The 14,589-nt window shown below is 45.7% G+C and overlaps 1 protein-coding gene across 4 annotated transcripts in view; it reads left to right on the forward strand.

Moving 5' to 3' along the window:
* Window positions 1-14,589, forward strand: part of Me3 (malic enzyme 3) — a 174,309-nt gene that overhangs the window by 72,897 nt on the left and 86,823 nt on the right. For all 4 annotated transcript variants that reach the window (XM_060367499.1, XM_060367500.1, XM_060367498.1 and 1 more), the window contains exons 3-4: window positions 5,714-5,847; window positions 7,906-8,055. In XM_060367499.1, coding sequence (XP_060223482.1) covers window positions 5,714-5,847; window positions 7,906-8,055 — 284 coding nt within the window. The remainder of the gene's footprint in view (window positions 1-5,713; window positions 5,848-7,905; window positions 8,056-14,589) is intronic.

Here is a 14,589-nt window from a genome sequence, read left to right on the forward strand (position 1 = left end):
AGAATCACATGAACAATTTGCAAAGATTTAAGATTTCCTGGTTTTCTAGACTGAATACCAGTCTTTAAAGAGACAAAGTGATTCTTACGGTTTGCCTACCACCAGCCAGAAACGGCTGGTCTGCCACACTGAAGCAAATGAGCCTGAAATACAGAGGTGCCCAGTGAGAAGGCCAAGGTACCCTTGGCCACAGGAACTCACGGTGATGCAGTATAGCAGGGAGAAGAAAAACACCTATTATTGCTTCTGATGAAAATACAGAAATTAAGGAGGAGGGAGCCCACAAATAGTAAGAACTGTACAGGTTCTGTCAGGGAGTCACACGGAGGAGAAAGTTGGCTTGAGCCTTTCTTTGAGATTCCAACTGAAGGGGTCTGGGAGAAAGGGGTAAGTGGGAACAGAGCAGGCAGGAAGCTTCCAAGCCAGGAAACCACTGTTTTCATCCTCTCTACCCACGGCCTCCTCTTACTCTCACTGTTGGCAGCACCACCACGGTCTGCCTGTACTCACAGGAAGAAATACCAAATCGCATCTCCAAGCTGGAACACGAACTTCCACGTACAGTGTAGCTGGAAGGTCGCGTGCCTCCTACATGTAAGTGCAGCTGGAAGTAGCAGAGGCCTGCCCCGAGCCCCCTCCCAAACTTCCTCTTGGGAACTTGCAATGGCTTTCTGGATGCGTAATTTTATACCTGAGAACAGTGGTGTGCCTAGGAGAAAGGCTATTCTCATGTTGTTGTCTGCAGAGACTTTCCAAAGCTTGTATCTCCGAGACTCCGTATAACCATCCCAGGAGCGTGCTAGGAGCCCTCGGAAACGTGATGCCAAGAGGGGGAGCAGCAGCCTTAGTAACCCCACTTCCTCTTGCAACCAGAATCACGTCGCCCAAAGTCTTGAAAATCTCAAACAAATACACTCAAGAAGGCATGTGCAAAAGGAGGAGGAAATGTCATCCAGTCCCCTAACAGCTAATCAGCTCTAACTGTACGCCTCCGGGCTGAACACACAGCCCTGTCTCAGCTACACCACCCTCTGTGCCTTACAGCTGATTGATAGAGAAAGCTGGTTGTCACATAAGCAGTCAGCAAAGAGCATGATGTAATGATGTGTGGGACTGAGAGCCTGAGAGGCACGTGTGTCTGCAGACACACCTGTTTGCAGAAGGCCACAGACCAGTCGGATACTCATAGGCCTTAGTATATCTATATGAAAGAGGGTGGCAGAGAAAGCCCCCTGAAGAGATTGACTATGATTTGGAAGACCAGCAGCGGAAAGCAGTCAGAGTATGGTGAACAGTGGCGCTGGTGTGAGTCCTGTTATGACAGCCAGAATGAATGAGACTGGCAGCCCTGTCTGAGCCTGTGGACAAGCGGTCCCATTTCGGGGAAATCGCTTCAACCCCTGCTTCCAGCCTAACTCTGAAGTGCCCCACAGGGCTCATCTCCAGTGTCTACAAATGAGATTCCTTGTGCCACCTCCCTTGAACAAAATTAGTAACGTGGTGCTCACTCAGTGCCTTTTATGTGCACACATCTGTGTTAAGCCTTTTGAATGCATTATTGCTTCATCCCACAACACGTGAAATGGCAGCACTCTTTCTTACGTGGAAAAAGGCCTCACCCTCCATGGAAGGGGCCACAATTGTGATTCCATGTTGAGCCATGTGTCTTCCCAAGCAGATTCATGAGGACAGAGACCAGAGACTACTCCTATTGGACACCCCCCCCCCATACCTAACATGGCAGGCCTGGCACAGATAGGAATTCACTGATGCTTGTGAAATAAACAGGGAGAGATTGCCAAATGCACAGCAGAGCTCTGGGTCCACAGACACCGGGCAGATGGCCAAAGAAGATCGGAGAAGCTCAGTCCTCACAGGCAAGGCCCTAGAAAGCCAGGCTCTCAGAACCGCAGAAGGCTGTAACACAGTACAATCTGATAGGCTGCTGCCCCTGAGCCCTGCCATTTGATGGTCTGATATATCCAAAAATCCTCTCTCTGATACCAGTTAAGTTTTGCCCTGGTAACACAGGCAGGTTGAAAAATAGAGTTCAGGGCCTGGGCTGGAAAGGAGAAGAAGATCTAGGGATGAAAAGCAAAATATTAAAACGTATGCAACACAAGTATTGACAGTAGGTGTGACCACAAGCTTCCAGTTATTAAACAGGTCATAGGGCCTCTTTAACAGACAGCCCAGACAGCCAGTGGTTGTTGGGTCTTGGGCTAGTCCAGTGGTTGCCTGGAAAAAGCCAGAGCAGACGGTAAACACTTGGCTGGAAACTCTCAAACAGCTAAAGCATTTCCATGCATATATACACATATATATTAAAATTTAAGTGGATAAGTGTTTTGCCTACATGTGTGTGCACCACCCATGTGTCTGATGCCCTTGGAGGTCAGAAGAGGGCATCAGATGCCCTGGAATTATCGCAGATGGTTATGAGCTGCCGTGTGTGTGCCGGGAACTGAACTTGGATCCTTTGCAAGGACGACAAGTGCTCTTAACCCCTGAGCCATTTCTCCAGTCTCAGTGAGATTGAAATTTGATTATGAGAATAAGCCGTTTTTCAAAAGCCACTTGTCCTATTTTGAGGGTTTTATTAAAACTAGATAATACTGTCTGTGGCTCTACTTACCAGGCACAGAAAAGCTGTAATTTCTCAACATGGCAATAATGGGTAAGCGCCCTATTACTGACTCCTCCATGTGGCAGTCCCCACTCTTACCTCAGGACCTTTAGTATACACTGTGGAAATTGACTTTTGACATGCAGGCCAAGAGTCTGAGTTCCACTTAGTAAAATTTATTTCTCTTACAGATAAGTATGAGTTCTAGTACATTTCCCCTTTGCTGGCGGGAATGGTCTTTAAGGTGCCTATATTTTCCTGGTTTTGGGGACCAAAGCAGGATCACACATTTACATGAGTGAACTTAGTGAGTTCTGGCACAGCCTGGACAATTTAGTGAGACCTTGTTTCAAAATTAAAATAAAAGAAGGCTGGGGTATGATCTGGGAGAAGAGTGTTTCCTGTGTCCAAAGGGCTGTGGGCTCAGTCTTCTATAGCACTCGCCATCCTTCCTCCCCCTCAAAAAAGAAAGAAAGAAAAAAAAAAAGATGAAGTACTTACCCTTTTGGAGTCATGGAACTGCTAAGTTGTCTTTCTTCTTTGCCAGTTTATAAATCTAGAGCTTCTAGAAGTAAATTTCTTTAAATCCTTAAAATTACCAGTTGCTAAACAGTCATTCATTTTCCTCAAATACAAAAGCATTTGATGGAAGTCAGCCAAGAGAAACACTTAAGCTTGTAGAGAGAAGCAGGCTGTTATTAAAGGCCACGGTGTCCATTAATAAAGGTGATGTCATAATCAAATGCCTGGAATCCCTGCAGCCAAGGAGAGGCAAACACAGTCTTTCCAAATCAGTTAACAGTCACCGGCCTAGTGGTATTTGGTAAAAGTGACCAGTCCAGCCATGTGTGGTGGGGCACGCCTTTAGTCCCAGCACTTGGGAGGCAGAGGTAGGCAGGTCTCTGTTTGAGGTCAGCCTAGTCTACAGAGTGAGTTCCAGGACACCAGGGCTACATAGTGAGACCCTTGGAGGGAAAAGAGAGGAGACCAGACTGCAGGTAAGGTAGCCTCCCACAGAGGAATCTGGGAACTAGTGTGATGGCCCTGTTTGCCAACCTGTTGCCAAGTACCAAAGATGTACGAAACTGGTAACTAACTGTTGAGTCCAAGGCTACATCAGGCCATTCCCACCTGCAGCAGCCTCTTTCTTACAGCTGCCGTAGAGGAAATGGCAAGGTCACTACCAAGAGGTTCTTTGGGGATCTCTAACCAGAATCCTCAGGTGTCTACATTTCATGAGAATGACGGATGCTGCTGTCATTTTTCCAAGGAAGTTACATACTCAGATTGCCAGACTCCAGGATTACACAAGATTACCACTAGCAGGCACACCGAAGCAATGTAAGGGTACGCCATAACAAAATACCCCTCTTACCCCACAGCCACAGAAAAGCATATTCCTTCCAGAATTCCCTCCCCTGCCTCCACCCTTTCCTCCCAGGAATCAGGAACAGACTCCACAAACCTCGCCACTTCCTCTGAAATTTATATTTTAAAAAAAAGGAGCTTCAGCCAGAAACATACATATAAGCAACAAGATATAAACTATGTAAATTGTGTTTATGTACTTAAGAATGTATGCATACATATAATACAAACACATATGTAACAACACTTTTATTTTTAAAAGGCTGTGAAATTGAAAAATTTATGGAAAGGGGGAATATATGGGAAGGTTTAGAGGAGAGGGAAAAGAAATTATATAATTATAACCTCAAAAACACTTTTAAAATATTAAAGAGAGGTATCCCTCTCTGACTCATGGGTCTGCTGTACACCATATGTCCCTGATATGCTGGCTGTCTGTCTGTCTGTCTGTCTATACATAAGTATATACCATTAATAACCCTTCTAGTAAACCTTCTACCCCAAAAGACAATCTGCCTCAGTGCCCCCTCTGAACCCCACGTCTCCAACTGTTCAGTACCTTGGGAAAACCTTGGATGAAGAAAAATAAACTTTGGAATTTTATGTGTGGAATAGTTTGAATATGTCCCCGTGAGTCCCTTTTTAAACAGAGAGTGACGAATCTTAAGGCAGACCTTTCACAGAGACCAAGTACTTCCCAGAGAAGAAACTGTCCTTCAAGACATGAAGGAGCTGATTTGTCCTTATCACTTTATAAATCCAAAAGGAAGCCAGTCTCTGAGATTTCTGGCCTTCAAAACACATACAAACAGGAAGTGAATGGTGCAAAAAAACTCTTCATTCTCCCTCCTCACCAATTCTTTCTCTTGGATCAAATCTACTACCATCTAGCCTAAGATAATCGTGGCAAAACTACCTTGCCCAATGTGTTCACTGGCTACGACTAGGTGACCTCTCTACTTTAGCCCTCTCGTCTGTAAAGGAAAAGGCTTAACACGCTCCTCACAGAGTGGTTGTGGGTGGAATATAGGAAAAAACTGTAAATCCATCGATAATGGCACAAAAGCAAAGTGGAATGTCAGTCGTTGACAAAACGAATGAGTTGTCAAGTCATGAAAAGGCACAAATGCCTTAAAGCGATGAAGTTTAAGTGAAGGAACCTAGTCTAGAACATCTGCACGTTCTATTGCCAATTGCACAGCATTCTAGAAAAGGTGAAACTGTGAAGATAGTGAAAGAAGATGAATGGCTGCCAGAGCTTTGGCAGAGCAAGAAGGGATAAACAGGTAAAGCCCAGGGGATTTTGTATAATCATTTACCTAACAGTTTCCATGAAGATGGAGGAGGAAGTGTCTGCTTAAGTAGCTTTGGAAAATAATGAAGTTTGTAAGACAAAAGGCAAAAGAATTTCATAGTCTCGTTTATAAAGTTGCTTCCTGTAAAGGTATAAGGTGGAGAGACATATACAGGAGTGTTCTTCTGTTCTATGGATTGAAACTCACTTTTTAAGAAGGCAAAATCTAGTCTTGATGAAGTGCCTGTCTTCCTCATTTAGCTCATCAGGGGACACAAAAATATCTAGCAGGGAAAGCCCCCCTTTTAAACAGCAGGGGGTCCATCTGTTTTTTGCTGATTTACATTAACTCTTGCCATCTACAGGCAGGACCTCTGTGCCTTGGTCTCCTGTATGTTCACTGTGTGTGTTCCTTTCTTCTCCAGGGCATGGCCTTTACACTGGAAGAAAGGCTGCAGCTTGGCATCCATGGCCTAATCCCCCCTTGCTTCCTCAGCCAGGATGTCCAGCTCCTCCGCATCATGAGATACTATGAAAATCAGCAGAGTGACCTGGACAAGTAAGTCAGTGCCTGAAATCCATTCTCTTCGCTCAGTCCTGAGGCTCACAGAGGGTTTTCTGAATTCCAGACTCTCAGGAAAGGCTGAAAGTCTGGAAAGACTGAAAGTCTGGAAAGACTTCAGATCCAGCTCTGTCCTTAAAAACAGTGACATTCTCCCTAGAGATGAGGGTTACAGCAAAAGCATAGCCAAAATGATGCTAGACTGACAGTGGAGTCTGGGAGGTGTTATTTGAGAGGTGTTAGAGATGAGTCAGTCCCAGAAGCCTTGATGAAACAATTCAGCAGACAACACTGGGTTGGGGGAGGGCAGGACTGAGCAGAAGGAGAAGAGGCAAAAATGGAGTGATGAAGCTCCTGAGGAATAAGAGGAACAGTGCAGAGAGGGGAAATGGAGAGGGGATATGTTGGAAAGGATCTAGATGCCATGTCGAAGGTCATAGGCAGAAAACAAAACAAAAAAAGCACTGCTTCCTCTGAGCACTCCTCAGTGGAGGCACAAAGAACCCCCTTTTGGAGTCTTTGAGTCAATGCTAAGTGCTACTGAAGACTATAGTCGCCACCCAGGTGCACACTGTAAGTCAGCATGAGATCTAAACACAGCTGGCTCCATCATCGTCTCTAATTTGAACTCCTCTCCTACACGTCATTCAGAAGGGGCAAAGCCTAGTTGTTATAAGACTAATTCTAGACTAAGTGACGTCCACTGTCCTGCACTGAATAACTAAAGCTACTTTGTCAATCTCCGTCCTTCACTTGTATGACTGTGCCAATGGTATGTGACTCATTAGGTTTTACGAGAATGAAATGCCTGTCTTTGTGACGGGCTTAGAATGTTCTCCGGGACATAGCAAGCAAATATCTCATCTTGCTATGGGCTCTAGTGGCTCTATAGGAAGAAGATGGAGGCTCTCTATATCCATAGAGCTAAATGGCTAGGGCTTTGGTCCAGGGGTATGGCAGCTATAAGGGGCAGAGTTTGGTAGCACATGAGGCACAACCTGCATCTGGCTCCTGCTGCCTCCTCCAAGCCACCCATATCTTCTGAGAAGCAGTTACCAAGCATGCCCCTGCCCACAACCATGTCCCTGCTCCTAAAGCACTAAACTCACATTAATCCCAAGGCCATTTTACCACTAAGTCAAATATTCTCTCCCTTTTGTTCCTCTCCACTCACACTAGGTCTAGTTACATCATCTTGAAGAGCAAACCAGAGGCTACACCACAGATTCTACTAATAAACTGATACATGTCCAAACTCTTCTTCTGTTAGGTGCACCAAAAAGATGGGAATTGAAAGAGAAATATTTGCTTGAAATATAAAATTGTAAAAGCTCCATTCTGAAATGTTTGCCTTCTTACTTCTTTTCTTCTTTTTTTTAAGCATACAAAGCAGTGAAATTTTATTGATAAGAATATATACTTATTGAATCTTTTCTTAATTTTAATTTTTATATTAATTACATTGTATTCACTTTGTGTCCCAGCTGTAGCCCCCAACCCCATTTCCTCCCAACCCCACCCTCCCTCCCTCAGCTCCTCCCATGCCCCTCTCCAAGTCCACTGATAGGAGAGGTCCTCCTCCCCTTCCATCTGACCCTAGCCTTCTTACTTCTTTCCAACTCAATGGGCCTCTCTTACTTGCCTAAAATGATGCGCTAGAATCAGGAAGTGAAGAGTGTGCCTATTCCTAAGAGCTCCAGGGGGCTTGCTCCTGGCACAGGGCTCACTACTTTAGCACGCCCCCAAGAGACCCTCATTACAGCAGGTGATTGGGAGTAAGGCTAAAAAGGCTCCCCAGCTATAAGGACTGCAGCATTCTGGTAAATGTTCTGGCAGGGAGAGGAGTAGAATGTAGAACTGAAGATAAATGTCCCCAAATGGCTAAGGAAATGGAATGCCCTACACAGGCAGTGGGTTGAGGAGATGGCTACCCCTGAGTGTGAATCCTTCCTGCAGAAGGTCTCCATTCTTAGGCACAGTGACAGCAATCAGGGTCTACCAAGTAGCTACAATGGTATTTCCTGGGATCAGCTGTCTTCTTCTTTCCTTTGCAAGGTACATCATTCTCATGACTCTCCAAGACCGCAATGAGAAGCTCTTTTACCGTGTGCTGGCCTCAGATGTGGAGAAGTTCATGCCCATTGTGTACACGCCCACTGTGGGGCTGGCCTGTCAGCACTATGGTCTGACCTTCCGCCGACCTCGGTGAGTACCTTTGATGGGGGTCAGGGAGGGGCTGACTCATAGAGGTCGAGAAATTGTTTCGAGTGTCCTTGCTTCTTGGGACCTCTAGAGTCTATCTTAGAGTCAATGGCTCAGGAAAGAGACATTTGATGTTAAATACATGCTCAGCAAAATAACACCACCAACAGAGAAATGAGCTGGGAGAATAGCTAACAAGAGGACATTGAATCTTCTCCACCTTCAAATGATGAATGTTCAAGGCGTTGGCCTGAGAAGTGGTTCCCATTGTCTTCAGCATCTCTACCTGTCACCTCCACTTGTCCTCTCCACTTTTCTGTACAGACCTCTGGGTAATTTGAGGACAGTGAGTAGCACTGGACACCAAACACACACTCTCTTGCTATTCTTTTTCTTTTTTTTTTTTTTGAGCTTTCTTTTTTTTATTTTTTATATTAATCACAGGTTATTTACTTTGTATCCCAGCCATAGGTCCCTCCCTCATTTCCTCCCAATCCCACCCTCCCTCCCTCATCTCCTCCCTGCCTCTTTCCAAGTCCACTAATAGGGGGGACCTCCTCCCCTTCCATCTGACCCTAGGTTATCAGGTATCTTCAGGACTGGCTGCAATGTCTTCCTCTGTGGCCTAGAAGGACTGCTCCTCCCTTGGAGGGTGGGGAGGTCAAAGAGCCTGCCATTGAGTTCATGTCAGAAATAGTCCCTGTTCTCCTTACTAGGGAACACACTTGGATACTGAGCTACCATGGGCTACATCTGAGCAGAGGTTCTAGGTTATATCCATACATGGTGCTTGGTCAGAGAAACAGCCTCATAAAAGACCCCTGAGCCCAGATATATTTGGTCCTTGTGGAGCTCCTGTCCTCTCCATGTTATACTAACTCCCCCTTCTTTCATATAATTCCCTGCACTCTGCCAAAGGTTTGGTTATGAGTCTTAGTATTTGCTTTGATACACTGCTAGGTAGAGTCTTTCAGGGGCCCTCTGTGGTAGGCTACTGGGCATGAAATGAGCAAATATTCAGAATAACCATGTATGAAATTGTTAAATAAAAAATAGAAACAAAAAAAGCTAAGAGGAAAAAGTGGGGAGGCATTTTAGGGTGCATGGAATTAATTAGGGTTGGGAATGTACAGAAATAGGGACCACTCTATCCACTAAGCTGGCTAACTCCTCCTGGGTCAGCAGACAGCTCTTCAGGAAGGGACATGAGGAAGGCTGGTGATGACCTCTATAAACTGATGACAGGACTACTCCCTTGTCTGGTCAAGGGGAAGGCTTTTATTCCAGATGAGAGAGAGAAAGACACAGAGACAGAGAGAGAGTGCAGTCAGAGGCATCTGGAAGAGGCCAGAGAAGAGAGAAAGTAGTAGGCTGAACATGACCAGCAGTCTGAACCTGACCATGAGAGCAGAGCAGAGAGGGGGAGAGAAGAGTGAGAGAGCAAGACAAAGAAAGGACCAAGAAAGAAGCTTAGCTGAAATAGCAGTGTTACAAGGAGAAATGAACAGCCCATGAGAGGGAAGGCCAAGAGTCAGAGAACTTTAGGCAGGAGCAGCGTAAAAAGAGCTGAGGTTAGGACATGAGCATGGACTCTGAAATGTGTAACAAGTACTTGTGATCCTGGAGAGGCTGGAGGCCAGCATACACTTTGGTATGATAATACACACCACACATAACCGTTTGACTCTTCTGTCAGTGATAAGGGAAATGGCTCCTTTTAGTAGTACCTAAAGAATACTGGCTTTTGTCTAACGAGAATTTTAGAAAACGGAGTTTCCTTTGGACCTGATGGACTTACAAATGTTTCTCTGGGGAACGGGAAATAGGAAACAAAAAAAAAAAAAAAAGAAAAAAGAGACTACTCTTTTTTTGAAGACTTGTATTGTTGCTGTTGGCTGCTGTCATGGCTGTAGTTGTTGGAAACTCGGGGATATACAGAGAGCAAGAGGAATTTCTCTTTTAATGGTGGGTTCTGGTGTGAGACCGGCTGAAGCAGTCTTCCCAGAAGGTGACCAATGGCTGCTTCCTTCACATCTTCCACGCTCAGCTCTGTATCACCCTCTGGTCCTGGTCTCATTACATTGTTTTATTTTCTTTATAGCACTAGCTCCTATCTCTAATACTCCCGTATGTGTTCGTGTCTACCAAGAAAAAGAATGGCATTTTTAATTTTATTTGTCTAGATACTAGCCTTTCTCACGATGCATAGTTGAGACAGTGTTCTCCAAACTGGGAGTGAGCAGGAAACTTCCAGAGTACTTCCTATACTGCCTCATAGTTCAGGGCTGGGCACACACATTGGGCATTGCAGTTCCATGAGTGATTGACTGCCCAGGGTCTTGGTGATGATTACCAGATGCCATTGCAGGGCCACTCCCCAGGGGAAGGATCTAGTGAGGCCCTTGGCCTGCGGCTGGCTGAGGCTGAGGCACATTCAGGCATACCGAACTGTCTCCTTGGATTAGATCCTCACACCTAGTACGGTGCGTTTTTCACTAACCCTTCTTCGGATGACTACCCAATTAAGTGATTTGACATGTGACGTTCTGAGCTGTTGCTCTGGGTTTCCATTTGGCCCCTTTCCAGGTGCTGATTTCATACCCGCCTTGCTCCGAAAGGTGAGGAGACTTTGGGTTCTGCTCTAGCCCCCAGCCCCATCTGAAGCCTGGCCTAGGGCGGCTTCATTGATAAACATCTGAGGGAAGAACACCGCAGGGCCAAGGGGAGGAGGAGAGCCAGGCCCTCTCGGTTTCTGAAATGATGGACATTCCTGCCAGGTTGCCGGTAACAAAGAAGTGCTCTGTAGAAGGCTCTGCATCCCCACCAAAGCTAACTAGGTCCAGCCAACGCTAGAATTGAGGCTGCCACACCAAAACTGACACTTCAACACGCCTCGGCTCCACATCACCTCGGAGCCTGGAAGGAGATACCAAAGTATCTTGCGAGTACCTAAGAGTCTTGAGTAGCTCTCCACAGCATCTCCTCATCCCTTTGTGCCTTTCTCCTGGTGCATCCTCTGCCTGTGTTTGCACAGATCTGACTGGTGGGGGCACTCACTAATGGTGTGAAAGCCAGGGGTGAGGCTGGGTAGATACCAGGACAGATTTCAACCCAAACAAGGAAGCCAGTATGATAGCCAGGGTCCATGCTCTTCTCCCTAGCTACCTACCCTTTACCAGCACAGTCTGTACCTTCCTCATTTCTCTCAGACTCCAGGTGGCACACACACATCTGTGGATATAACACTTTGAGTCTTAGTGTGCTGTCCAACCTGTGTGGGTAAATGGAGGTGTTAATGAAAAAGGTATCCATGGTACTTGTTTAAGACAGTGAGACAGACTTTACTCAAGTGGAAGACATTGTTATAAGCATAGGGACTGCTATGTAGATTCTTGCTCCGAGGGAAAAGGTTAGACTCAATTCTAACCATGAAAATGGGAATTATAAGTTAGAAGTGACGTGGGGTTGGGTGGTAATAAGGCTTCAAGGTGATCAGACATCAAAGGTAGGAAACTTTTGCTAAAGTAACTTGGCAGGACTCTTGCTCAGACTGGATTCTTCAAGGGCAGAGAGTGAAGACCACTGCGTGGTCTATCAGAAAAGACTGAGGAGCCTGATGAAAGGTTTGGTTGAAGGAGAATCTATCAGAGAGTTGGACTTTGGGAAGTGGAAAGAGATCAGGCCTTAAACTTAGGCAATCCATGGCCTCAAATTTCAGGTCCTGATAATTTTGGTAACTACTGTAGCAGCCCACCTGCCATCCCCCAGTTGGCCTTTTCTATATGAAATAAGAGTAATACTTACGCTGCCTGGGAAGATTTGGGGATTCCATATGGAAAGGGCCTGGCCCTACAAGGTTCTGGAAGATCCCTGGCTCGCCATCTGTTATCTGACCCAGTCACCCTGCCCATATCGGCTAGTTTCATGTCAGCTTGACAAAAACTAGAGTCATCAGAGAGGAGGGAGCCTCGATTGAGAAAATTTCCCCATAAGACCAGGCTGTAGGCAAACCAATAGGACATTTTCCTAACTGGTGACTGATGGGAGAGAGCTGTGGGTAGTACCATCCTTGGGCTGGTGGTCTGGGTTCCACAACAAAGCAAGCAGGAAAAGCAATGGGGAGAAGACCAGTAAGCAGCTCCCCTCCATGGCCTCTGCCCCAGCTCCTGCCCCGAGGTTCCTGCCCTGCTTGAGTTCCTGTCCTGACTGCCTTTGATGATGAACTGTGATGTGGACCTGGCTGCACTGGTCATGGTGCTTCATCACAGCAACAGTAACCTTAACCAAGTCACTGCTCAAGAACATGGGCTTCTCAGTCCTCTGAAATTACACCAGATACCATTGTTTGATCCAGATCTTATATTATCTGTAACTTTGTTTAAAATAACAAATTCATTAGCAAGTACTTACAAGGACTTAGACAGAAAAGTGTGCTGAGTTGTTTTTTTGTTTTTTTTTTTTTTCTTTTTTTTTAATCAGCTTAGTTGGGTGCTCTGTGGAAAACACACAAAGATCTATTTGGATTTAAGAAAAGATAACATCCCTTGGCCCTGAACCAACCCCCCCTTCTTTCCTGCAAACAGATGTGTTTCTGCACCCAAACCAGTATTACATGCACACAGGATATTAACAGCTGTCATTTACTGAATGCTTACAATGCCTGTGATTGGACCCTAGGCTTGGGACTCCCACAGAGTACTTGCTGTTTTACTAAGAAGGAAACTGGAACTAGCCTGTCCAAAACCTTACAGCTAACTCAGCTCTGTGGTTTTTCCTGAACCCACAGTGCAGTTTCTTGGGGGCCTGGTGAACATGATGCTTGATAGACAAACGCATGCCTTTTAAGAGACTCCCTTGCATGATAGACCTGCATATAAGAGAGGCCCAGACACACACACACAAATTCACATGTGGAATAGGCAGTATGCCATGGTGGATGGAGTCCATGGGGAATGTCACCTCCCCCTACCATAATAATACCAGACATCCCTGGAACCTAGCTACCCCACCCCCAGGCTTGCATTACAGAAGCTGTGCACCTCATGGGGCCTGTCGTGAAGGTTTGGGGTTGGGGGTGGGTGTCGCTAAATGCTTTACTGATGGTAAAGTTTTCCATTAACTTAAAACCGTGATTAAGTTTCATTCGCCTTGTAGTTTCCTGCTTCCTGCTCAATATGTCTAATGAATCTTGTTTTCTTTCACCGGGACATTTTTATCTTTACACATACAAAGAGGACCTCTGGGACACAAATCATATGTTTCTGCTTCCTAAATGTGCACTTCCTAAATGTGCAGTCCATTTCTAGCCAAACAGGAAAAACGAATGCCAATCTCCTGAACAAAGTCAGTGTGAAAAACAGCAAACTTATTCTGGCACATGGGGGGAGCCCCGGATACCCAGGACACAGTCTTTGAGCACATCACAGTCTTGATTTAAACCCAGCTATCAACTTTGATTCACACACTCACACACACACACACCCCTAATACAATCAGAAGGCAGGCAGAAAACAAAGATTAACATCATCAGACCCACCTCATCTCTACCTTCAGGGCGCTAAAGAACAGATTCCTTTTGCCAAGACTGTTCCATACCTATTCCACCCAGACTCCTCTGCCAAAACATTTCAGTGGGCACTGCTGGAAGGGCTCCCTAGAGAACATGTGAGGTCTTCCCCTGAGTCTCCTTGGCTTCTTCTTTGGCCTTCCTGGCTTTGGGTCTTGGACTGGGAGTCAGGAGATCTGGGTTCTTCACCTATGATCCCCTTCCAGTATACACACCCTAGGGCCACTTCAGTCATTTGTACTGAGTTAAAGTGACAGCATTAGCCTACATGGCTACTATAATGTCTTCCAGTTCTATCGACTTATGATCTAATTCATGAAATACTATAATCAATTAACAACGATATCTTGAAGTAAGCCATAGTCTATATTATGTGGCTGAGATTAATTTTTTCCACCTGTGAAATTAAGAAACTTGTGTCTGGGCAGCCGTGCTCAGTCCTGGAGGCACATTTAAAAATATCGGAGGAGCATTCATTATGTTTCTTATGCCTCTTTCTCCCTTCTCCACCCCAATCCCTTCCAACACCTCAACACCAGGTAGGAAAGAAAGAAGGTTAGTGGGGAGAGAGGGCATAGTTCTCCTTAGCCACTTCCTGCTGTTTAGGGTTGTTGGGTTCCTTGGGGCAAGTCCAATCTTTGTTTCAGGAGATCTCCAACTTCTTCTGCATCAACAGCAACCAGAAGCAAGAGGGGAGGAAACACCAGCAGCCTTCTTCCTCAGAGAGCCCCCCATTCTCTCACTGGCATCTGGCATTTATTCCCTCTCCAGAAGCCTCAGAATTAAGCTATCTGCAGCTGGCAAAGAGCCCCTCTCAGAGCTTGCATGAGGCAAATAGTTTGCTGCTGCGACAATCTGAAGGAGCTCCATCTCCCACACCTGGCATTAAAACAAAAACATGTTTACATAACGTAACTGAGTTTTTAAAGGCACCACAACTTCCAATATACTCTTGTGTCTCACTCATGGGG

This window comes from Meriones unguiculatus, chromosome 14, assembly GCF_030254825.1.
Source record: "Meriones unguiculatus strain TT.TT164.6M chromosome 14, Bangor_MerUng_6.1, whole genome shotgun sequence".
NCBI lineage: Eukaryota > Metazoa > Chordata > Mammalia > Rodentia > Muridae > Meriones > Meriones unguiculatus.